This window comes from Oncorhynchus clarkii, chromosome 22, assembly GCF_045791955.1.
Source record: "Oncorhynchus clarkii lewisi isolate Uvic-CL-2024 chromosome 22, UVic_Ocla_1.0, whole genome shotgun sequence".
Lineage (NCBI taxonomy): Eukaryota > Metazoa > Chordata > Actinopteri > Salmoniformes > Salmonidae > Oncorhynchus > Oncorhynchus clarkii.
In genome coordinates, this window is record NC_092168.1 from 32,126,076 (window position 1) to 32,153,258 (window position 27,183).

The 27,183-nt window shown below is 41.6% G+C and overlaps 1 protein-coding gene across 1 annotated transcript in view; it reads right to left on the minus strand.

Moving 5' to 3' along the window:
• The window catches only part of LOC139380794 (integrin alpha 4), a 37,807-nt gene extending 30,407 nt beyond the window's left edge, over positions 1 to 7,400 (minus strand). The window contains exons 1-9 of the mRNA XM_071123824.1: positions 6,973 to 7,400; positions 6,512 to 6,627; positions 6,170 to 6,264; positions 5,456 to 5,585; positions 5,178 to 5,245; positions 4,640 to 4,769; positions 3,503 to 3,588; positions 2,461 to 2,523; positions 1,946 to 2,083 (exon numbers count right to left, since the gene is read on the minus strand). Of these exons, the coding sequence (XP_070979925.1) occupies positions 1,946 to 2,083; positions 2,461 to 2,523; positions 3,503 to 3,588; positions 4,640 to 4,769; positions 5,178 to 5,245; positions 5,456 to 5,585; positions 6,170 to 6,264; positions 6,512 to 6,627; positions 6,973 to 7,148 (1,002 nt within the window). The 5' untranslated portion in view covers positions 7,149 to 7,400. The remainder of the gene's footprint in view (positions 1 to 1,945; positions 2,084 to 2,460; positions 2,524 to 3,502; positions 3,589 to 4,639; positions 4,770 to 5,177; positions 5,246 to 5,455; positions 5,586 to 6,169; positions 6,265 to 6,511; positions 6,628 to 6,972) is intronic.
• Positions 7,401 to 27,183: the final 19,783 nt, after the last annotated feature.

The window sequence follows — 27,183 nt, forward strand, 5'->3', positions numbered from 1 at the left end:
TTTTTGTTATTTCCGTGTTCATTTTAATAAATATGGACACATACCACGCTGCACCTTGGTCCTTCTTCCACCAACAAAGGTCGTTACACTCGCTCTCAATTAATTTTTCCTAAATTACTCGCATCTGCTCTTGTCGCCTCCTCAAGCCACATTGGAGGAGAAAATCCAAGGTCCCTCCCCTCTGACCTTCTCCCTCCCCTCTGACCTCCTCCAATTAGTTTTGAGAAGGCAAGAAGAGGAATCAGAGAAATCAACGTTGTCTGTTATGTACTGTATATTTTTATGTGAAAGATGTTGTGTTGATTATGAAACGTTTGTATCATGCCTTAATTTCCATTGTGGGCCTACAAACAGTCAAACAGTTGGACACAACTAATCATTAAATGATAGTGATTCCATATGTGTTATTTCATAGTTTTGATGTCTTCACTATTTTACAATGTATAAAATAGTAAAAATAAAGAAACCCTTCAATGATTAGTTGTGTCCAACTGTTTGACTGTTTGTAGGCCCACAATGGAAATTAAGGCATGATACAAACGTTTCATAATCAACACAACATCTTTCACATAAAAATATACAGTACATAACAGACAACGTTGATTTCTCTGATTCCTCTTCTTGCCTTCTCAAAACTAATTGGAGGAGGTCAGAGGGGAGGGAGAAGGTCAGAGGGGAGGGACCTTGGATTTTCTCCTCCAATGTGGCTTGAGGAGGCGACAAGAGCAGATGCGAGTAATTTAGGAAAAATTAATTGAGAGCGAGTGTAACGACCTTTGTTGGTGGAAGAAGGACCAAGGTGCAGCGTGGTATGTGTCCATATTTATTAAAATGAACACGGAAATAACAAAAATACCAAAGAGAAACGACCGAAAACAGTTCTGGCTGGTGCAGATACACAACAGAAAACAATCATCCACGAAGCACAATAGAAAACAGCCTCCCTAAATATGGTTCTCAATCAGGGACAACGATTGACAGCTGCCTCTGATTGAGAACTATACCAGGCCAAACACAGAAATAGAAAATCATAGAAAAACTACCATAGACAACCCACCCAACTCACGCCCTGACCATACTAAAACAAAGACATAACAAAAGAAATAAGGTCAGAACGTGACAGCGAGACAACCTTTCTTTCAACCATATCATGAAAACATTAGTGTGCAGTTTTTTTTTTTTTACCTTTATTTAACCAGGCAAGTCAGTTAAGAACAAATTCTTATTTTCAATGACGGCCTAGTACCTTGTCAGCTCGGGGGTTTGAACTTGCAACCTTCCGGTTCCTAGTCCAACTCTCTAACCACTAGGCTACCCTGCCGCCCCATGTTTTGCAAATTGCATTGTTTCTAAAGTAATTTGATGGCCCATTACCTATTGAAATGTTTACTTTAAACTGTGCATGGCTGTTATATGGAACACTGTCCCTGAAAATTGCCTTAAATTCAGTTTATTAATAGATTGAATGTTAACAAATGAAGGTTTCAGCCTGTAAACTTGTTCTGACTTTGCTACACTGTGCTAACTGATGCTAATTGGAGGCTGCTCTATGGTGTGTTGTGTCTCCATAAACACGTATGTGTGATATTCAAAATACACCCTCATGAACAGCTTGGCCATCTCAGATACTTGTTAAAACAGAACCAAACCAACAGGCACTTTCTCACATCACATATCACACATACTCTTACCATCACAACTTAACTCGGTAGTTACTATAATATGATAGTTAAGCATCTCATAGAATACTGTACATGATTCCATATGTGTTATTTCAGAGTTATTTAATAGTTTTGATGTCTTCACTATTAGTCTAGATTGTAGAAAATAGTAAAAATAAAGAAAAACCCTGGAATGAGTAGGTGTGTCCAAACTTTTGACTGGTACTGTATAAAGTTGTATTGAAATAAAGGAAAAACAAATCCGGAAAGATCCCAGTACTTACAGCTCCTTGGTTGATGTAGACATGGACTCGTCCCTCCTCTCTCGTGGTGCTGTACATGGGAGCTCCTACCAGTAGATCAGACAGGCCATCTCCATTCAGGTCCACGGCACACACACTGGCACCAAAATACGAGCCCAGCTACAGTACAGGAGAAGCAGGTTTTATGTCTATATAGTCAATCACATCAACCAAATGTATTTTTAAAGACATTTTTGACATCAGTAGTTGGCACAAAGTGTTTTTGCAGTGAGGAGGTGTGATCTAGTTCTGTGTCAAAATCAAGACATTAAGAAGTGAGACATTAAAGACTGGTTTCCCAGACACAGATTAAACCCGGTCCTAGACTAAAGAGCATGTCCAATGGAGATTGGTCCCGCATTGGTAGAGCAAGGTGCTTACACTGCCAGGGTTCCCACGGGGGACCAGTATGAGGGATAATATATGTACTCACTAATGTAAGTCGCTCTGGATAAGAGCGTCTGCTTAATGACTCCAATGTGACTACTAATTTTCACCTTGCTTCCCTTGACTTCACTGATGATCTTCAGCATGTTTTCTTCAGCTCTGAATAGGTAGGCCTGGAAAAGAGGAGAAACAAGACCTGGTCACATCAGGACCTAAAGCCAACTATGGATGAGTATACAGGTGGTAAAATGCATACACTACTAAGATTGTATCACAATACCCACATAGACATCATCTGCTTTCTACTGATCAAATATATTTCATCTATCATACTAACACTGCTGTGGGGGATGCATTTGGTAAGGCCATTAAGAACTGGCAACTTGTACAGTAAAAAAAACATGGAAATAACAATTCATTCATAAAATGTGCACTGAATTGCCACATGACATATTGATTCCCCACTTCCTCTTTCTGCAGATAGATACATTTACATTAGTTTAGCAGACATACCAACTTATACATATAGCAGAAGCAGAGGTAACTACAGCATATATCAATCTATCGATATATCATATCAATCTATCACTCATATACAGTTACTTGCCCACATAGTATCTACCTTGATTGAATGCAGTGATTGTGTCACTCTGGAAAAAGAGCTTCTGCTAAATTACTTAAATGTAAATATATTAACAACCAAATACTTTCAGCTAATTCAGAATAAAGGCCTTTAGTGTCATCAATCAACAGAGGGTCAATCATCACAAGATCTTACTAATGTAATTGACAGACCAGAGCAGCTAACACATGGTATGTGTCTCCCACATGTCACCCCCATAGCGCTCTGGTCAAAAGTAGTACACTATAGGGAATAGGGTGCCATGGTCTTTTTCAGCAACACAAATGTCATACATTTCACCAGCAGAAGGAGGAATGCCCGATTCATCATATATTTTACATCAGCCTGGATGGTGATTTAAACACAAATACTGCATTGTACTTACCACTTTACTACCCCCTGCTTGTCAGTTCATACAAAACGAGCCGATACATGTGCAAGTGTTGGTACTGTGCTTTCTATCTACAGGCAGGTGACGGAGTGATGGGGATGGGGGTAAAAGGAAAAACAGGAATGAAATGAACTCTTACTTTACCAGTCTGCCTGTGCTGGGGTGCACCTCCAACGATCTCTGTGGAGTCAGGGTGAAGGAAGTGGCCGGCGCCAACCGAGTAGCCTGGTGATGAAATTAAGGATCAGCACAACTTTAATATAACCAACGAATCAGACTACTAAAGTTGCCTGGCAATGGAAACGCATTACAACGTTACAACTTCTTTGGGATCGGTGTCCCTTCCACGGGACGTTTGAGCTAATGCAGGCTAATGCGATTAGCATGAGGTTGTAAGTAACAAGAATATTTCCCACAACATAGACATATCTGATATTGTCAGAAAGCTTAAATTCTTGTTAATCTAACTGCACTGTATAATTTACTGTAGCTATTATAAAAAAATGTTGTATTCTATTTTACCAGTTTATTGTGTTATATTCTCCTACATTCCTTTCACATTTCCACAAACTTCAAAGTGTTTCCTTTCAAATGGTACCAAGAATATGCATATCCTTGCTTCAGGGCCTGAGCTACAGGCAGTTAGATTTGGGTATGTCATTTTAGGCTAAAATCTTTTTATTAATACAATGTCCGTACAACGTTAGTAAAACCTTAATACAACCTCGGTACAACCTTAGTACAACCAACAACACAGGTAGAACCAGATGGTACTGGTTGAGATGTGACTGGCTTGATGAGAGAGAACAACATTCCAACATAAGAGCTTCAAAAAAGGGTTTACATGACAGGTACTAGTTCGGTTAAAAACACTGATATGGATCCCCTTGACAGAGAGACAACATCATTATTTGCAGTAACTACAATTGAGCACATACTGAGCAATAGCGTGTGTGTGTGTATGTATGTGTGTGTGTGTGTGTGTGTGTGTGTGTGCTTATGTGTGTGTGCTTATGTGTGTGTGCTTATGTGTGTGTGTATGCACCTGGCAATCAGCTTCCTGTTCACACACACAGAGCGTGTTCTCTCAACACACAGACACAGAAAAAGCATGCTTCTTCTTCAAATTCCATTACGTTACACTTCACTAACTCACAGCCTCTGCAGAAAAACAAATGAGACGTGTGACAACAAGACAAGTCCTTCTGATGGTCTCCAACCATGTTATTATTAATGTACCTAATGTACCTAAATATGTTGTATTACATATATGTACCCAGATAACTGCCATAGAGTACAGTGCTGTCGTCATCCACATAGGCAGACAGGACCATACTGGAGGTGTTGTAGACCAGAACAGACCCAGTCCAGTACGATGTCCCAGGGGCTCCCATTATTATCAAGTCCTGAAGAAAAACAACACAAAACATACATTATAGAATGGCAGTTTGTGATGTATGTTTGGGATTTACTGTATGTTTGGGATTTTCTGTACGTGCTTGTAAGTTTGTGACTTGTATTACCAGCACAGGCTGTATTACCAGCACAGGCTTTATTACCAGCACAGGCTGTATTACCAGCACAGGCTTTATTACCAGCACAGGCTGTATTACCAGCACAGGCTGTATTACTAGCACAGGCTTTATTACCAGCACAGGCTGTATTACCAGCACAGGCTTTATTACCAGCACAGGCTGTATTACCAGCACAGGCTGTATTACCAGCACAGGCTGTATTACCAGCACAGGCTGTATTACCAGCACAGGCTTCACATAAACTATGGGTCTAAAAAGAATATCTAGATGAATTAATACCTCATTCAGAAAGTTGGATATTCCTGCTTGGCATGATCCGTAGTCTTCACCAAACTTCCGTTGATGATCTGGAAAGAGACACATGTCATTTCATTCAACCTGTGAGTGCAGATGAATTACAGGAGTGGCCTTGGTCATGATGAAGAATAAAAACATGCAGACTGCATACTCCCAATCATCTGAGAAGAAGCAATGTTTCAGCACGATGGGGTCATCTAGACAAGTCTCACAACAAGAAAAAGGTCGTTTTACAGGTACTAAACAGAAAGACGTTGTACCTTTATAGCATGGGATAAGTGGTTGAGACTGTTTGAGGTCAGCTTCGTATCTGTAGCAGACACCATGAGGCAGCTTGTTCTGGTTGTCTTTCCTGGAATAGAACACGTTCTTCCAACGATGCCCACATGCCTGTGGAACGAGAAGCAGCACAGATGTGTTGGATGAAATGCAACTGTTTGAGCAACAGTGTAATAATCTACACACAAAAAATGTCAACTCGATGGTTCTTCTAACGAGGGACATAATGCAAGCCCTGTCCAGCAGCTACACTACATGACTGAAAGTATGTGGACACCTGCTCGTCGATCATATCATTCCAAAATCAAGGGCATTAATATGGAATTATAGGGCTAAACAAAACATGTACATGTTGTGGGTCTTCTAACTAGTGACATAGGTCTGATAGGGTTGCAAATGATGCTAGCCTTATTTCTTATTTCAACTAAATTCACCAGATGTTGCCTATCTCATCATTTGATTTAGGTCTCAGAATGGGCACAAAGACTGTATATGTATATGTATATGTACTGTTACATATCAATACATGGCCATCACTGGACTATCGAGAATGGGTTGTAACATTTGTGTACCCCTACTGGGACTAATTGACATACCAATACATGGCCATCACTGTAATGCAATGTGTGATAGCTGCTGCTGTAAAATGGGCTTTATAAATCAATCTGATTGATTGAGTGAGTGACTTAACATACCAATACATGGCCATCACTAGGCTGTCTAGACAGGCTGACTCCGAGCCACTGGTTGTCACTTTCAGAGAAGCAAGTCTTCCCACAACTGTCCACACCTGTAGTACACACACACACCGCATGTAGAGAAAGTGAGAGAGAGAACAAGAGCAAGATATGAGAAGTTGCCATAACCAGTATTATTGCCTTATAAACGTATTATGTTTTCTTATAATCCAATGTCAGTCAACAAATACCCCAAACCACCTTGGTCAAATAAACAGAACCACTTCATTTTTATCATGGAGGTCCCACATTCTTTCTTTGTAAAGTTGAGTGGATATGCAATACATCAATAATACAAACCCGTTGATATTTGCTGACATTCTCTATTGCCTGAGAAGTTGCACTTATAAATTGCTCCTGGTTTTGTAAGGGTTGGATCGAATGTTGAATTCGCAACTGGAGCTCCGACTAATAACCTATAACAGACAATTATGGAAATCATCATCAGCGAACCATTCACTAACGTTATAGTTTTACACACATCAATATCCCAACTGTGTGATTTAAAAATATATATATAATTTCACACTCAAAAAGTTGTCAAACGGCAACTGGACAGCCTAAATGGGCAGTTACTGGTCAAAGTTCATTGACTCCCTAATTAAAATGTATCACACAGTTTCAATTTGAAGAACCCCTAAAGGATCCCCCAGGAAACGTTTATTCTTAGAGTATAATACATGTGTGTAGCCTATTCGGTTAGTGTTTTATGACTAAAGTTTTTTTTTTAAATAAGCCTACAAAATGTTGTAATCGCTTACCATGTGTGTTGCTTGTTCTTATGTAACAACACAGAATATCCAAATAAAGATCCATTTGGGCCATTGAAACTAACCGGATGGTCTACATCCAAATTGTAACAGTCAGTGAGACTACAGCACCAAGCGAGAAGAAAGGTCCAACAGCAATAAAGATTCACCGGCTTCTTTCGCTCCATTTAAAAAAACAATAAAACACAAACTTTTCCAACACGAAGAGACTTCAATTGATGGCAGAGGGAAACAAAAGAAAGGTTAAACTTTTCGATGATTAAAAGTCAGGATAACAGCGAAAAGTTGTACATAACGATAACAACTTTAGCACGGCAGTTGAATAGAGACTGAACACTCAACTCTTGTAGCGAGCTGCCTGAGTCCGTAGGTCTGCTGTGCTCATGGCTAAATTCCGTCACGTGGAAGTTCTCATCTTTGAACCTCTGGTGGGCGGCGGGCACATGCTGCTCCCCAAACTCACAGTGCTGAACCCTCCTACCTACACATCAGTCAAACTAAGAGAAAGATGTGTTCCCTGGAATTAACAGTACAGTGAAACGTTTCAGAAAGGCTTGAATCAAATCCACACTTTACAGTTAACTGCCAAAATAAAGGAAACAGCAATATAACGTGACGTGAACCACCTGAGCCACTAGAACAGCTTCAATGAGCCTTGGCATACATTCTACAAATGTCTGGAACTCCATTTGCGGGATGCAACACAATTCTTCCACAAGAAATTCCATAATTTGGGGTTTTGTTGATGGTGATGGAAAACTCTGTCTCAGGCACTGCTCCAGAATCTCCCACATGTGTTCAATTTGGTTGAGACCTGGTGACTAACTGATGTAGGCGTACACACACCCATTCACACACACACACACACACACACACACACACACACTCACACACACACACACATATATAAACCCCACCTTTACTCCTTTGAGACCCCTCTTTCAAAGTCACTGAGATTCTCTTCTTCTAGCCATGGTAACAACTGGGATTTTTTATACATGACCTAAGCAGGAACCACACCTGTGTGGAAGCACCTGCTTTCAATATACTGTACTTTGTATCCCTCATTTACTCATTTACTGTTTTCTTTATTTTGTCAGGTACATGTAGATGCTGCTGAAATTGATTGTTGGCTATATATGGCTGGGCTACTGTATATTTCTGATGCTGTCATTTTGTGCCAGAATAATGCTCAAGTCTAATTTGCTTTTTGTAATAGGTGAGGAAATAGAAAAAGTAACACATACAAAACATAGACTTTATCTTTCTGACGAAGTTCATTGTATATAGCCAAGTTAACTTGACTTATTGTGTATTTATTTATTCCTTGTGTCATTATTTTTCTATGATTTCTCTATTTTTTCTCTCGGCATTGTTGTGCATGGCCATAAGTAAGCATTTCACTGTTAGTCTACACCTGTTGTTTCATTAAGAAGGAATGGAATTAGGCTATTGATATTTTATTTTTAAAAACAAATGAATATGGACCATGATTGAGTGTCAGGAAACAGGGAATGTTATCCTACGGGGCGAGACCGTCTGGAATGTCTGTCTACGATATTTTCCCATATTGGTCCGTCCGGAACATGATGTGAATTTAGCGTCTGTCAGGATTTTTTTTTTCTGTGTCTATTAATTTCTATACATCATTATTTGCAGTAACTACAACTGAGCTAATATTGAGCAACAGTGTGTGTGTGTGTGTGTTTTCTTTGTGCACTAATAATCTCCTGCAACCAACCAGGTATTATTCCCACGGTGTAGGCCTAAATGAACCATGCGGAGCCAGTGTCTTACCAGTGGTCTGCTGGGACAATTGCCTGCTCAGTTATATTAGGTGGAGGATAGAGGGAGGGTTTCTCCACTTGGCTGAATGGTGGTGGTGAAAACCTGTGTTTCGTGAGAGAGACCACACACAAGTCGACACAACAAAGCAAATATTTGGTGTTGTGCTCTTTGGCTTATAATGTGGTGTTTCCCCAACAGAAGTAATGGAAAGAGCAAATAAAGTAAAGAGATGAAAAGAGAAGAGAGAGGAAAAGAAGGAAGGAGGTAGCAGGTCTAAGTGTAATGGAACTTGATTCATGTCCTATTGCCAAAGCCTCAGAGGTCGATGGCCGCGCAGGGACAGACATTAGTGACTAAATAAAACCCAGTGTGCTTGTGCTGGAGACTTCATGTTCCACCCAGTGTTGTGTTCAGACCACCTAAAGCGAGACCGAGTTAAGACTGGAGTAAATCGAGTCAAGACCAAGACCGGGAGTGGGGCGAGGGCTGAGAGTCTGAGTCAAGACCAAGACCGGGTATGGGGTGAGGGCTGAGAGTCTGAGTCAAGACCATGATTGTGATTGTGTCAGATCGGCAGAAGAGCTACCAAAATTACAGTACTGTGTTAATATTTCAGAAGAACATATGGAATCCTTAGCCATTCATAATGGTTAAAAAATGCATACTGTGGACAAATAGAGAGCTACTCTACAAATGATTAAACTAGTCTAAACCAAAGGCTTAGACTCAAGAGGCAGTTCATCAGCTGTTTTGAATTCTGCGCTGTACTACTAGTTTGCTTTCAATCAAATTTTCCTCACATATGACACCTCCAAGAACAGTGAATAGACGGTGGCATTCATAACATATAACGCAATAAAGCTCATCTCTGTCTTTTCAAAGACGTACTTAACATTTCACATTCATGGCTGTCTCATGACTGAGACAAAGTAATGTCTTTCAGATTCATGAGGTAGTCACCTGGAATGCATTTCAAATAACAGGTGTGCCTTGTTAAAATGTCATTAGTGGAATTTCTTTCCTTCTTAATGCGTGTGAGCCAATCAGTTGTGTTGTGACAAGGTAGGGGTGGTATACAGAAGATAGCCCTATTTGGTAAAATACCAAGTCCATATTTTGGCAAGAACAGCTCAAATAAGCAAAGAAGAATGGTAGTCCATCTATGTTTTAAGACATGATGTGTCATTCCGGAAAATTTCAAGAACTTTGAAAGTTTCTTTAAGTGCAGTCACAAAAACCATCAAGCGCTATAATGAAACTGGCTCTCATGAGGACCACCACAGGAAAGGAAGACCCAGAGTTACCTCTGCTGCAGAAGATAAGTTCATTAGAGTTACCAGCCTCAGAGATCAGCAATTAACTGCACCGCAGATTGCAGCCAAAATAAATGCTTCACAGAGTTCAAGTAACAGACACATCTGTCCACATCAACTGGTCAGAGGAGACTGCGTGAATTAGTTCTCCATGGTCGAATTGCTGCAAAGAAACCACTACAAAAGGACACCAATAATAATAAGAAACTTGTTTGGGCCAAGAAACCAGAGCAATGGACATTAGGCATACAGAGACACTAATGTACTTGTCCTCTTGCTCAGTTGTGCACCAGTGCCTTCCACTCCTCTTTCTATTCTGGTTAGAGCCAGTTTGCTCTGTTCTGTGAAGGGAGTAATACACAGCGTTACACCAGATCTTCAGTTTCTTGGCAATTTCTCGCATAGAATAACCTTCATTTCTCAGAACAAGAATAGACTGATGAGTTTCAGAAGAAAGTGATTTGTTTCTAACTATTTTGAGCCTGTAATCGAACCCACAAATGCTGATGCTCCAGATACTCAACTAGTCTAAAGGAGGCCAGTTTTATTGCTTCTTTAATCAGAACCACAATTTTCAGCTGTGCTAACACAATTGCAAAAAGGTTTTCTAATGATCAATTAGCCTTTTAAAATGATAAACCTGGATTAGCTAACACAACGTGCCATTGGAACACAGGAGTGATGGTTGCTGATAATGGGCCTCTGTACGCCTATGTAGATATTACATAAAAAATCAGCCGTTTCCAGCTACAATGGTCATTTACAACATTAACAATGTCTACACTGTATTTCTGACAAATTTGATGTTATTTTAATGGACAAAAAATGTGCTTTCTTTAAAAAACAAGGACATTTCTAAGTGACCCCAAACATTTGAACAGTAGTGTATATACAAATTCTATTTTTGATTATTCACTGGTGCTGCAGCACTCTCAGCACCCCTACTTTCCGTGACTATGCCTCTCACTACTTCCCCCCCTCTCCCCATCTCTCTCTCTCTCTGTTAATATTTGTTTATGTGTGTGATGACTTTGCATGTCTTTCGCCTCCCTTATCCCATCACCATTAGTTAATATTCTCTGAAGTTTCCTGAGTACCAATGAAATCCTAAACAAAACAAAAGCCTTGTTACATCCCGCTGTCCTCAATATTGGGAAAACCTTCATACGGATCTCCTCCAGGTCTCCTCTGTAACTCTGTAGAGGAAATGTCATCATGTAAACAAACAATGGACCCCACTGTATAGTTTCTCTAGTCAGAGGTAATTGAGTTGATTTGTGGAAACTACCCATGGGGTACGTCAAGGGACAAGTGAGGGACATCGTTAGCTTGGCCATTGAACAAACAAAACTTCAAGTGTGGCCAGCCCATGGATGTGCTAATGCATTGTGTATGGAGCATATGACTGGGATAGGAGTGGAACAGGGAGGGACTTAAATTGCACCAACAGTCCATGCAATGGTTGGACGAACGGTCTGGGGTTCCATATTTTACAAGACACGAGTGAAGATCATCCCATCACTGTAAACAACCCTTCTTGTTGTTGAATATGACATCATGTTTGCTCTTCTTACTCTAATCTCATAGGCGTTTTTTTTCTCTCTCTCTCTCTCTCTCTCAATTCAATTCAATTCAATTCAAGGGCTTTATTGGCATGGGAAACATGTGTTAACATTGCCAAAGCAAGTGAGGTAGACAACATACAAAGTGAATATATAAAGTGAAAAACAACAAAAATTAACAGTAAACATTACACATACAGAGGTTTCAAAACAGTAAAGACATTACAAATGTCATATTATATATATATACAGTGTTTTAACAATGTACAAATGGTTAAAGGACACAAGATAAAATAAATAAGCATAAATATGGGTTGTATTTACAATGGTATTTGTTCTTCACTGGTTGCCCTTTTCTTGTGGCAACAGGTCACAAATCTTGCTGCTGTGATGGCACACTGTGGAATTTCACCCAGTAGATATGGGAGTTTTTCAAAATTGGATTTGTTTTTGAATTCTTTGTGGATCTGTGTAATCTGAGGGAAATATGTCTCTCTAATATGGTCATACATTGGGCAGGAGGTTAGGAAGTGCAGCTCTCTCTCTCTCGACAGACAGACAGACAGACAGGAAACTGGAATAAATGGAAAGCTGATTCATGATCTTTTCCAGCAAGCAGATGGACAGTGTCTGCATCCCAAATGGCACCCTATTCCCTATAATGTGCACTACATTTGACATCTGGTCAAAAGTAGTGGAATAAATAGGGAATAGGGTGCCATTTGGGACACAAGCAGTCAGACCTCCCCTCCCAGGGGCCTCATCCGCAAGGCTATCTCTGTCGTAACATCCTTAACATGGCTGTATGGTGTGTGTGTGTGGGTGTGGCCCGCCCTATGGTCAGGGCTTTCCAGAGAAGACCATCCAGGAACCCTTTCTGTACACACACACACACACACACACAGACATACACACACACACACACACACACACACACACACACACACACACACACACACACACACACACACACACACACACACACACACACACACACACAATCTAACACAGCCTAGATTTGAGCATTGTTTTAGCCGTACACCACCAGGCTTCCCCGATCATTTCATAAAAGCAGTTTACGACAATCCTGGCAACTGTAGAGTTACATCCCTGTTTCCTTATTCAGGGATTACTGTCACGACTGCTCCCGCTCCTTCTCTCTGGTGTTCAAGGGCGCCAGGCTGCCCTTCATTACGCACACCTGTCACCATCATTACGCAAATCTGCACTCATTGGACTCACCTGGACCCCTTCACATCCTTTGATTGCCCCAACTATATCTGTCTGCTCCTCAGTTTGTTCCCCATGTCAGCATTACTGTCATTTTGTTTTCCCCTGTCCAGACACTGCCCGTATTCTGTTCCTGTCTGTGTTTCATTAAATGTTCACTCCTTGTACTTGCTCCTCGTCTCCAGGATCTGTCCTTACTATTACGAATTAATAAACAAATGACACACATGGCTGTGTTTAAACATTTAACCTAACTGTCTATGTTGTCTGTGTCTAGATATCCAGCTCCCTCAGCTGTCTCCTTTATCTTATCTTGTGTACCTGTGTTTCAGCTACTGCCAGGGAGTTAAAGGGATCTGTTTAAAGCACCAAGCACAGGAAGCATAAAGGTCCCTTACATTTTACCTAAAGAAAGAAAAATCGTCCAAAAAAGTTTTTGAAGAAAAAAGACCATTCACAGTTTATGACTGTATGTACCCTTTACAGTATATCCATGTGAGGTTATTTTCTAAAGCCTGGATGTTTAATTGTTTAATTCATGTTTAATTTGTCTGGTTATCTGAGATATTTGAATACATAAACTGTACTAAACTGTTATACCTATGGCGCTATAGCACATAAATGAAGGGTGAGGATCTTCCCTTCAACACTGATGATCACCTTGAATCCCTGTGGCATTCCTGATACTGTGGGAAGTGGAACACAACCAGGGCTATGTTCATTAGGATATGCAATGGAAAATGATTATGAGCATTTCTTGTTGTCAAGTTCAGGTAGTCCCTTCTGGTATCAGTCTATTTTCTTCTGTTTAGTTCCTAAATAACATGATACAGGTAATAATTACAGTAGCTGAATGGTCACTAGTTGAATCTCTTACCTCTGTGTATGCCATAGCAGGATGTGGTTATTCTACTCTACACGGTATGTACCCATGCGACCACCACCCAGGCATTTTATCACTACCCTTATTAAAGGAGTTAAATTAGAGGGAGCTCCTGAAGCACTCTCTCTCTCTTACAGTAGTTTGTAATGACTTCGGTCATGAGAGTGCCTGTGTTGGCATTACGTGGTGGCTGGGGAATGCCCACCCAGTCTCTCCATGGCATGGTCTCAATAGGTAGGTGAACTCATTATGTAGCCAGTATCCCAGAGCCACTGTAAACCATTATACTCAGACCTTGTATGCCACTGTAAACCATTATACTCAGACCTTGTATGCCACTGTAAACCATTATGCTCAGACCTTGTATGCCACTGTAAACCATTAGCAAGGGGAAATATTAAGTGTTGCTTCAAAACTACAAAAACGAATTCCACACCGAGTGTAACACGTGGCATGCCTTGTATTAGATACCATTGGGAAAAGGTACCACTCATTACACCAGCCTTGGTGTACCACTGTAAACTGTTAGCATGATGGTATCATACTTACAGGCAAAATATTATTAAGTGTCCTGTTGGAAATACTGTAATAATAATAAAAAACAGCCCAACATGATTATATGCGTTTTGAAACAAACAACACACAACAACAACGTAACGGGGAAAGAAAACATGATCAAGGGAATGCTTTGATGGTTGTATTTGTGACCACCCTGTGTGAAACACTCTATTGATTTAAAACATATGAAGAGTTTATTTCCAAAACGTTATATCCCCCCAAAAATCACATTTGTGTTTTTAACCAGAAATTATCGCTTATGGGTACATTCATGTGTGTGTGTAAAATGTTAAGCTAATTTACCATCTTTTCTGAAAATGGATGTAACGCTTGTCATCTGGGGAAGGAGAGGAGGACCAAGGTGCAGTGTGGTAAGTGTTCATATTATTTAATGAAATATGCAACACTGACAAAACAACAAACACGACAAACAAACAGTCCTGAAAGGTGAAACAAAAAAACTAAACAGGAAACAACCACCCACAAAACACAATCGAAAACAGGCTACCTAAATATGGTTCTCAATCAGGGACAACGATTGACAGCTGCCTCTGATTGAGAACCATACCAGGCCAAACACAGAAATAGAAAATCATAGACAAACTAACATAGACAACCCACCCAACTCACGCCCTGACCATACTAAAACAAAAGACAAAACAAAGGAACTAAGGTCAGAACATGACAATGGATATATTGTGTTTTGGAGAGAAGCTCTTCATACTTACTGTTTACTGTTTACTTACTGCTCTGTTTGCTTTGAATTTGACAACCCCTCATCAGAAAAATCAGTTTCTCCCATCAAAAGGAAGCCATGAAATCCCAATGTTTGTGTGGATAAAGCCAAGAAAATATGAACTATCCCTAATTCCCCAATATGTTCCTCTCCTCCTCTACTCTTCCCCTGGGCTCATCCACATGGTTGTCGTATCTATTCGACACACACACACACACACACACACACACACACACACACACACACACACACACACACACACACACACACACACACACACACACACACACACACACACACACACACACACACACACCCCTCAAGCTCTATGCACAAGATTGTGAGAGGCCCTAGTGTCTCTCAGGAGAACCATGATGAGCTGCCTGTGAATTGCACCCAGGGCAGCAGCTCATGACAGGCCCCAGCTGTGGCCAAGGCATGCACTGGTCCCACAGGACCCACTACAAATCTTATAATGGTGCTCTCCAATGGGCCAGGAGGAGAGGGGGTAGAGGCAGGGAGGGGCATGGAGGGGTGGTTCCGCTTCAATGGCAGGCGATGCACTACCTTGTTCCTGGGTTTGTATGAAGAGCCACTCCTTAAGAGTAAATACATGACGGAACTAGGGGGGTTCAAGGATAGAGCACTGTCCTGGTCTTTATTTGGGCTGTATATTGGTGTGAAGAAGAAGATCTCTGTCACGTTCTGACCTTAGTTCTTTTGTTATGTCTTTGTTTTAGTATGGTCAGGGCGTGAGTTGGGTGGGTTGTCTATGTTAGTTTTTCTATGATTTGCTATTTCTGTGTTTGGCCTGGTATAGTTCTCAATCAGAGGCAGCTGTCAATCGTTGTCCCTGATTGAGAACCATATTTAGGGAGCCTGTTTTCTATTGTGTTTTGTGGGTGATTGTTTCCTGTTGGATGTTTGTGTCACAGTTCAGGACTGTTTTCATTTGTATCAGTCACTTTGTTATTTTGTATTCTTTAGTGTTCAGTTTTAATAAACTAAAATGGACACTTACCACGCTGCGCATTGGTCTGACATCTTACTCCTCGTCAGAAGAGGAGGACGAAAACCCTTACAATCTCCAAAAAGAAGCACACACAGAGGTTGATGGTGTTCCAACTAGAATGAGAATCCCCTTACGGGAAAGCACATGATATCACATGATTTGACGTGTGACATTTCCACATATTGCACATTGGGAAACCATGTGTTTTGAAACACTTCACATGTGCAAGCAGTAGAATCGGATTTAAAAAAACAGATAAAAATACCCCTGATGTAACAGTGGGGACTGTGAAGAGACACACACTAGCACAGACACACATTCACATGATAAAACACAAACTCTACACACACGTGCACATGGATCTTGTATTGTAAACGTGTGGTGGTGGAGTGGTGGCCTGAGGGAGCACACTGAATGTGTTGGGTATTGTGCTATGAAATGTAATGTCATGTATTTTAAACTGTATGTAACTGTGTTATGTTGATGAACTGCTGGAAGAGTAGCTGCTGCCTTGGCAGCACCTAATGGGGATCCATAATAAGTACAAATACAAATGTGAAACCACATTTTCAACATGAGATCTCACATGTGATGCCTTGCAAACGAAATGCAGTCAACATGATACACACAGTGTTCTCAATTTAGATATTTGACAAACAACTACGTTGTGTATGTTTATTTATGCAGTAATTATTATTTATTTTTTTACCTGGGAATTTAAAATTACAACCTCTTGGTTCACAGCATTCCAAACTTTCCGCTATGCCACAATGTCTGTGTGAGTAAATCAGTTAATCTGAATTCCTACACGTTGAACTTCAAAGTACGGTAAATCTCTGCCTTGTTAAAAAATAAAACGATTATATTTATCATAGTGATTCAGGTGTAACAAAGTAAAATAATATGCCCACCAACATTAGACAACGTCACAGAAAACCCTCAAATTGCTGAAGTAAGTAAATGTAATCAATGATGAGAGAATAGTCAGAATAACTGAAATAGCGGTGCAGATGGCACTTGCTAAGTGCAGAGATGTACCTAAGTCCCTTAGGTAATTCATTTTGCCCATTGTAACGTTCAATTGAACAGTAACTGAATGCCTTGACGCCTGTCTGCATGCTCTAATTTAGCAAGCCACGGCCATGTGAATCATTTTTGTGAAGTGGGTGGTGTACCTAATAAACAAACTAAGTGTATATCCTCACACTCAAAAATAAGAGTACTGTTACGGTACAGTGTTGTCCTACAAAAAGGTACATTAGTTGTATATTTTCACCTCAACTAGACAAAAACCTCCAGGGGACCATGAAACAATGTTCTAAGAACTTCCTTGGGGACATCCCTGGAACAACCTGGGAACTAGACATAATCTGCAGGGGACCATACCTATTTAAATTGAATTAATGTCAGTTGTGCCTCTCAAAGTAAAAATGTTCTAAATTATATTTGAAACCTGGGTTTTCACATGTGCTCAAATGTTGTCACTTGTTTAGTGTCATGGTGTCAGGTGGAGATTTTACATCCCTATGTTGTCACATTTATTTCACATGAGATCGTGTTTTCACGTGCTCACATTATCACATGTTGCTTCACATGTTGTCACATGTTATCACATTAACTTCACATTAACTCACGTGATCACATGAGATCACACAAGATTACACATTCACATGTGAAATTCATGTGTTTTTACCATAAGGGCCCGCTTAGGTGATGGTAAATGTTTAAACGTCACAGCCGATCATGAGGTCAGTCAGATGATGATGCAGAAAAGTTGTCAAAATAATAAATGAGTGAAAGAATAGATGAGTAGATCCCTAGCAACAGAGTCCCCTCAGGACAAACAAACCCACTAGCAACGGGTGCCGATACGTTGCAGCTAATTGAATCCATCTGTAGATGAGTGTATGTGAGTGTATGTTTGTGTGTGTGTGTGTGTGTGTGTGTGTGTGTGTGTGTGTGTGTGTGTGTGTGTGTGTGTGTGTGTGTGTGTGTGTGTGTGTGTGTGTGTGTGTGTGTGTGTGTGTGTGTGTGCAGGGTTGGGTAGGTTACTTTATAAATGTAATCTGTTACAGTTACTAGTTACTTGTCCAAAATTGTATTCAGTAACGTAACTTTTAGATTACACAAACTCAGTAACGTAATATGATTACTTTCAGTTACTTTTAGATTACCTTCCCCCTAAGAGGCATTAGAAGACAAAAAGGACCCATCAAACGCATTTACCGTGTCATCAAATCAAATTAAATGTTATTGGCCACATACACATATTTAGCAGATGTTATTGCGGATGTAGCGAAATGCTTGTGTTCCTAGCTCCAACAGTGCAGTAGTATCTAACAATTCACAACAATACACACAAATCTAAAAGTAAAATAATGGAATTAAGAAATATATAAATATTAAGACGAGCAATGTCGGAGTGACATTGAATAAAACACAGTAGAATAGAATACAGTATATACATACAGTATGAGATGAATAAAGCGGTATGTAAACATTATTTAAACATTATTAAAGTGACTAGTGTTCCATTATTAAAGTGGCCAGTGATTCCATGTCTATGTATATAGGGCAGCAGCCTCTAAGATGCAGGGTTGAGTAACCGGGTGGTAGCCAGCTAGTGATGGCTATTGAACAGTCTGATGGCCTTGAGATAGAAGCTGTTTTTCAGTCTCTCGGCCCCTGCTTTGATGCATCTGTACTGACCTCGCCTTCTGGATGATAGCGTGAGGAACAGGCTATGGCTCGGGTGGTTGATGTCCTTGATGATCTTTTTGGCCTTCCTGTGACATCGGGTGGTGTAGGTTTCCTGGAGATCAGGCAGTGTGTCTCCGGTGATGCGTTGGGCAGACCACACCACCCTCTGGAGTGTCCTGCGGGCTACAGTCCTACAGCCCAACAGGATGCTCTCAATTGTGCATCTGTAAGAGTTTGTGAGAGTCTTAGGGACCAAGACACATTTCTTCAGCCTCCTGCACCTTCTTCACCACACTGTGTGTGGGTGGACCATTTCACATTGTCAGTGATGTGTACGCAGAGGAAGTTGAAGCTTTCCACTTTCTCCACTGCGGTCCCGTCGATGTGAATAGGGGCATGCTCCATCTGCTGTTTCCTGAAGACCACGATAAACTCCTTTGTTTTGGTTGATGTTGAGGGAGAGGTTATTTTCCTGGCACCACTCCACCAGGGCCCTCAGCTCCTCCCTGTAGGCTGTCTTGTCATTGTTGGTAATCAGTCCTATTACTGTTGTGTCGTCTGCAAACTTGATGATTGAGTTGGAGGCATGCAGTCATGGGTGAACAGAGAGTACACGAGGGGGCTGAGCACGCACCCTTGTGGGACCCCTGTGTTGAGGATCAGCGAAGTGGAGGTGTTGTTTCCTACCATCCCCACCTGGGGGCCACCCCTCAAGGAAGTCTAGGACCCAGTTGCACAGGGCGGGTTTCAGACACAGGGCCTGGAGCTTAATGATGAGCTTAGAGGATAGTGTGCAGTGCGATGGCGATTGAATCGTCTGTGGATGTATAAGTCAGTTTAAGTGGGTCTTGGGTGTCAGGTAAGGTAAGGTAGAGGTGATATGATCCTTAACTATCCTCTCAAAGCACTTCATGATGACAGAAGTGAGTGCTATGGGGTGATAGTAATTTCGTTCAGTTAGTGAGAGATTGAATATGTCCGTAAACACTCCAGCCAGCTGGTCTGCGCATGCTCCGTGGCTGGTTTTCCCATCATAGTGGTCTCTGACTTGTGGTCAGACTAGCTTAGGTGGAACAAACTTAAACCTTCACCTTTTTTCAATGCTGAATTGAATGTCATTAAGAAAACAGAATGGTGCCATAATGTATTTTTCCGCAAACATCCTTTTCTGAATGTAGAAGTAATGTTCATTTTTCAAAAGTATCTGCAATCTGGTTACAACATTTTAGCTGATAGTGTAACTGATTTCATTACTCCCCAACAGTGTGTGTTATGTGTGTGTGCCTGCGTGCGTATGTGTGTGTGCAACCATGGAGCATCTGAACCACATCCATGGGAATAGGAAACGGCTATTTAAATCAGACTATGTTGAAGTGTTTGTCGAGGGACTCAAATGTCTCACTGGGGACTAGAAGGAGTTGTTATTATCCCACCAGAAACAACAGTCATCTGTAATGGACCTTAAGAGGCAACTTTCTGTGCATCTCTCACTGAGAACATCCCTGTCCCATAATGCTTTTCATTAGCTTTTTCTACAATTGAGCTTTTATTCTTAAAGGGAAATGTCACAATTCTCCTTCTGTATTCATACTCGCTATCTCTCTTTTCCTCTTTCTTCTTCTTTCTTCCTCTCCATTCCCTCTCCTGCTCTCTCTCTCTCTTTCCCTGTCCTAGGATCAGTTGTGGTCCAGGAGACTGTTACAGAGGGGCCCAGCCATGCACACATCCAGCTGAATCCAATCAGTCGCCCGTTCCATCATCTTGGATGGAATTACTCTCATCTGATTTCCACACTGAGCAGGACATTTGACACAGAGCAGGCCAGGCTTAGCCTCATCCTTGACATCTTCACCAGGGGGCCAGGCAGGCAGCATGCAACAGGCTGAAAGAGAAAGTGGGGCATCGCTGCCCTGTTTCTGCACAGCACACCACTGCTGGGTGTGGTGTGTGTGTTTGTCTTTGTCTGTGTGCATGCCTTGGCCCGGCCAACCCTTTCAAAGGGAGAGATCTTCTGGGGTGTGGAGAGGCGCACGTGCTCAGCCTAGCGTGCCAAAGAAGCTCAGCTGTAGCTGCAGTGTGGCACCAGCAGCCCAGGTACCATATACTGAACCTGCACCATCCTGGGATTTTAATTGGCATTCAGTGGCTTGATAAATGGATTGGCATAATGGGACGATATACTTGACATATGCAGGGCTCTCCTGAGGGATTTATCTTTTGTACTTCACACGTCGCTTGCTCGACATGCTGCAGATACCAACACAGCGAGAGAGGCTCTTCTACCAGCTGCGTCCCTGTCACCGATACACCCACTTCTCCCCATCACCTCCCTCTCCCCTTCACCCCGATCTCCACCCTCTCCCCCCTCTCTAACCCCCTCTCTCCCTCTTCTAACCCCTCCTCACCTCAGCCAATCAGATCGCTGCCAAGTTCACAGCACTGCATTTCTCTCCATGGGGGTTATAGATTAAAGAGGAGTAGAGCCAAGAGGCCACAGCACAGCAGAGCAGAGTACTCTCTCTCACTCTCTACTCAATTCAAATCAATTCCATTTAAGGGCTTTATTAGCATGGGAAACATATGTTACCATTGCCAAAGCAAGTGAAGTAGGTAATAAACAAAAGTGAAAAAAACAACAAACATTTACAGTAAACATTACAATCACAGAAGTTCCAAAAGAACCAAGATATTTCAAATGTCATATTATGGCTATATACAGTGTTGTAACGATGTGCAAAAGTACAAAAGAAACATAAATATGGGTTGTAACTACAATGGTTACCCTTTACTTGTGGCAACAGGTCACAAATCTTGCTGCTGTGATGGCACACTGTGATATTTATCCCAGTAGATTCTCTCTCTCTCTCTCTGTCTCTCTCTCTCTCTCAGCATCAAGATGGCAGTTGAAAACACTAACATTTCACTATAAAATACTAACATTTCACTATCAGATGTTCAATTTTGTTATGATCCGAGTTTACATACACCTCAGTCAAATACATTTTAAGTCAGTTTTTCACAATTCCTGACATTTAATCCGAATAAAAATTCCCTGTCTTAGGTCAGGTAGGATCACCACTTTATTTGAATAATGTGAAATGTCAGAAAAATTGTAGAGAGAATGATTTATTTCAGCTTTTATTTCTTTCATCACATTCCCAGTGGGTCAGAAGTTTACATAGACTCAATGAGTATTTGGTAGCATTGCCTTTAAATGGTTTAACTTGGGTCAAACGTTTCGGGTAGCCTTCCACAAGCTTCCCACAATAAGTTGGGTGAATTTTGGCCCATTCCTCCTGACAGAGATAGTGTAACTGAATAAGGTTCAGTTCAGTTCTGCCCACAAATTGTCTATAGGATTGAGGTCAGGGCTTTCTGATCGCCACTCCAATACCTTGACTTTGTTGTCCTTAAGCCATTTTGCCACAACTTTGGAAGTGTGCTTGGGGTCATTGTCCATTTGGAAGACCCATTTGCGACCAAGCTTTAACTTCCTGACTGATGACTTGAGATGTTGCGTCAATATATCCACATAATTTTCTTACCTCATAATGCCATCTATTTTGTGAAGTGCACCAGTCCCTCCTGCAGCAAAGCACCCCCACAACATGATGCTGTCACCCCCGTGCTTCACGATTGGGATGGTGTTCTTTGGCTTGCAAGCCTCTCGCTTTTTACACCCAACATAACGATGGTCATTATGGCCAAACAGTTCTATTTTTGTTTCATCAGACCAGAGTACATTTCTACAAAAAATACGATCTTTGTCCCCATGTGCAGTTGCAAACCGTAGTCTGGCTTTTTTATGGTGGTTTTGGAGCAGTGGCTTCTTCCTTGCTGAGTGGCCTTTCAGGTTATGTCGATATAGGACTTGTTTTACTGTGGATATAGATACTTTTGTACCTGTTTCCTCCAGCATCTTCACAAGGTCCTTTGCTGTTGTTCTGGGCTTGATTTGCACTTTTCGCACCAAAGTACGTTCATCTCTAGGAGACAGAACACGTGTCCTTCCTGAGTGGTATGACGGCTGCGTGGTCCCATGGTGTTTATACTTGCGTACTATTGTTTGTACAGATGAATGAGATACCTTGAGGCATTTGGAAATTACTCCCAAGGATGAACCAGACTTGTGGTCTATAATTGTTTTTCTGAGGTCTTGGCTGATTTCTTTTGATTTTCCCATGATGTCAAGTGAAGAGGCACTGAGTTTGAAGGTAGGCCTTGAAATACATCCACAGGTACACCTCCAATTGACTCAAATGATGTCAATTAGCCTATCAGAAGCTTCTAAAACCATGACATAATTTTCTGTTTTTTTCCAAGCTGTTTAAAGGCACAGTCAACTTAGTGTATGTAAACGTCTGACCTACTGGAATTGTGATACAGTGAATTATAAGTGAAATAATCTGTCTGTAAACAATTGTTGGAAACATTACTTGTGTCATGCACAAAATAGATGTCCTAACCGACTTTCCAAAGCTATATTTAGTTAACAAGAAACTTGTGGAGTGGTTGAAAAACACGTTTTAATGACTCCAACCTAAGTGTATGTAAACTTCCGACAACTGTATCTGGGTATACACTGAATATACAAAACATTAAGAACACCTGCTCTTTCCATGACATAGACTGACCAGGTGAATCCAGGTGAAAGCTATGATTCTTTATTGATGTCACTTGTTAAATCCACTTCAATCAGTGTAGATGAAGGGGAGGAGACAGGTTAAAGAAGGATTTGTATGCCTTGAGACAGTTGAGACATGGATTGTGTATGTGTTCCATTCAGAGGGTCAATGGGCAAGACAAAATATTTCAGTATCTTTGAACAGGGGTATGGTAGTAGGTGCCAGGCGCACCGGTTTGTGTCAAGAACTGCAGCACTGCTGGGTCTTTCACGTTCAACAGTTTCCCGTATGTATCAAGAATGGTCCACCACCCAAAGGACATCCATCCAACTGGACACAACTGTGGGAAGCATTGGAGTCAACATGGGCGGGCATCCCTGTGGAACGCTTTCGACACCTTGTAAATTCCATTTACCGACGAGATAAAACTCAATATTAGGAAGGTGTTGCTAATGTTTGATATACTCAGTGTGTGCCACAATGTGTTTTTATCAATTCAATCTGGATAAACAAGATTGAATCAACAATGAAGCACCAGCCCCAGTCTCTGGGGCAGTGAATAACAATAAGCATGGATCCAGACATTTGCATATCCCAACAAATTTGCTTACCCAATGAAACACAAATTGGTCGCATCTGTGAGTGCAACGCATCACAACACAGTCAGAGGTCGCCATGGTGACAGATGAATGAATGAAAAAATACATGGTGGTTTCTCTTCTCAGACAATAAATTAGGCAGTTTATGCTATATTTTAGTATCTTTTCTATTCCCCAATTAATTAAAACCAGCTCAAAGTCAGTAAATCATGAGTAAACAGGGTGCCCAGCAGGTAACTGAAGACATTAGATATCCCCTCTCATGTTGAGGATCGCCAGGGAGGGATATAATCCTATTATAGAGCCCTGCTGGGATGAAGAGTCCTGCTGGGGCAGAGAGTGGTGGAGATGTGGTCACTGTTTGTACCTGACCTGTGACTTTCCACATGGTTAGAGTTTAAAGCAAGCAACTTTGTGGTCAGGGCTGGGTTGGGCTGGCTCTAAACAACGCTATCAGACATCCCTATTAGACTTGTATATATGGAGAAAGATAGAGAGAGAGAGGAAGAGAGAGAGCAAGGGAGAGAGAGAGAACTAAACGAACCATCAGAGGAGTTGACCTGGATAATGTGGTTATATGTGTCACTGGAGACCTCGTAGGGAACGGGAGCCAATGATTGCCCTTCAGGCTAGGCATGATGGCGAGGGAAGCTATCATGTGAAGCTTAATCCATACACATCAACCAGGTTGTGTTTGTGTGAGAGAGATATTTTGTCTGTGTGTGTGTGTGAGTGTGTGTGTGTGTGTGTGTGTGTGTGTGTGTGTGTGTGTGTGTGTGTGTGTGTGTCTGCGTGTGTGGAGAGAGACAGGCAGTGGAAAATAAAAAGGGAGAAACAGAGGGAGCGATAGAGAGACTCAGAGACAGATTCTAATTACTGTGTAAAAACAACATATGGAATCTTCAATGTCCATTTCATGCCTCACTTTGCCATCAAGTCAAATCTCTCCCGCTCAATCATCCTCAGAGATCGTGTGGAGGTCACTGTGTTTGTCTGGGTGCATGTGTGTGTGTGAGTGTGAGAGAGAGAGAGGCAGCGAGAAACAGAGGTTGAGAGGAAGTGTGAAAGAGAGTGAGAGTGAATCATGTAGGCATTGTGCTCATCAAGCAATCACAGACTGTTCCCTTGTGTGCAGACTGCTAGTGTACTGGATGGACACAGTCAAGGCCTTGCTGTACTGACTGGACTTAGAGTAACTAGAGCCAAACAGATCTCTATATATGGTTCTGACAGAATCTAGATTAAAATAAAATTAGGATGACAGCATCACAACATATTCTCTGAAGGGAATGAATGGCTGGAAAACTTGGTTGTTCAAGGCAAGCAACACTGAATCATGCACGAGAGCACCAGCTTTTCTGAATAACTGTGTGATAACGCTCTCGGTAGCCGATGTGAGCGAGACCTTTAAACAGGGCCAGATGAATTACCAGGATGTGTACTTAAAAACTGGCAAGTGTCTTCACTGACATTTTCAACCTCTCCCTGACCAAGTCAGAAATACCTACATGTTTCAAGCAGACCACCATAGTCTCGGTGCTCAAGGAAGCGAAGGTAACCTGCCTAAATGATTACCTCTCGGTAGCACTTACGTCGGTAGCCATGAAGTGATTTAAAAGGCTGGTCATTGCTCACATCAACAGCATCCTACCGGATACCCTAGACCCACTCGAATTCGCATACCGCCCCAACAGATCCACAGATGACGCAATCTCAATCACACTCCACACTGCACTTTCCCACCTGGACAAAAGAAACACATATGTGAGAATGCTATTCATTGACTATAGCTCAGCTATCAACACCATAGTGCCAACGAAGCGCATCACTAAGCTAAGGACCCTGGGACTAAACACCTCCCTTTGCAGCTGGATTCTGGACTTCCTGACGGGCCTCCACGAGGTGGAAAGGGTCCAAACATACCAAGACGGTCGTGAAGAGGGTACGACAAAACCTTTTCCACCAGAGGAGACTGAAAAGATTTGGCATGGGTCCCTAGATCCTCAAAAAATTCTACAGCTGCACCATCGAGAGCATCCTGACCGGTTGCATCACCGTAAGGCACTACAGAGGGTAATACAAACGGCCCAGTACATCACTGAGTCCATGTTTCCTGCCATCCAGGACCTATATAATAGGTGGCGTCAGAGGAAAACCCATAAAATTGTCAGAGACTCCAGTCACCAAATTCATAGACTGTTTTTTCTGCTACCGCACGGCAAGTGATACCGGAGCGCCAAGTCTAGAACCCAAAGGCTCCTTAACAGCTTCTACCCCCAAGCCATAAGACTGCTGAACAATTGATAAAATGGCCACCGGACTGTTTACTGTACATTGACAACACCCGGTACATGGACACCCGGTCCTGGCTGTTTATTATCTATGCATAGTCACTTCACCCCTACCTATATGTAAAAATTACTTAAACTAACCTGTACCCCGCACACTGACTCGGTACCGGTACCCCCTGTAGATAACCTCGTTATTTTTATTTGATTGTGTTACTTTTGATTATTTTTTACTTTAGTTTACTTGGTAAATATTTTCTTAACTCTTCTTGAACTGCACTGTTTTTTAAGGGCTTGTAAGTAAGTACTTCACGGTAAGGTCTACACTTGTTATAGTCGGCGCATGTGACAAATAAACTGTGATTTTATTTGAGATTTTATTTGAAATATAGTTGTGGTCTCGGATATGAGGAGCTTCCTCTAGCAGAGCATAAGCAACGGATGTTACACTGCTAGCTTAGCCAGTACCGCTTCCTCCTGATTTGATTCATACTGAGGCTCGAACCCAGAACCTCTGCCTCGCAAAAACACATGACTGCCATCCTTAAACATTTTACCCAGTTGTGCCATTGAAAAGCAAACTATTTTTGCAGCGCAAATGGAGACACCGAAAAGCTGAGAAGTGAGTTTCACAGATCCCCATCTGCTACATATACACACATCCCACACTTACGGTACAACTGTCGTGATCGTCGTCAAGGAAATGACCGGACCAAGGTGCAGTGTGAAGCGTACATTTTTTTTTTTAAATGTCGCCAACAAATCAATAAACAACAAAACGAACGTGAAGCTCTGTAAGGCTATACATGCCACTAACAAAGACAACAACCCACAAATGAGAAAAGGAAAAAAGGCTGCCTAAGTATGATTCCCAATCAGAGACAACAATAGACAGCTGTCCCTGATTG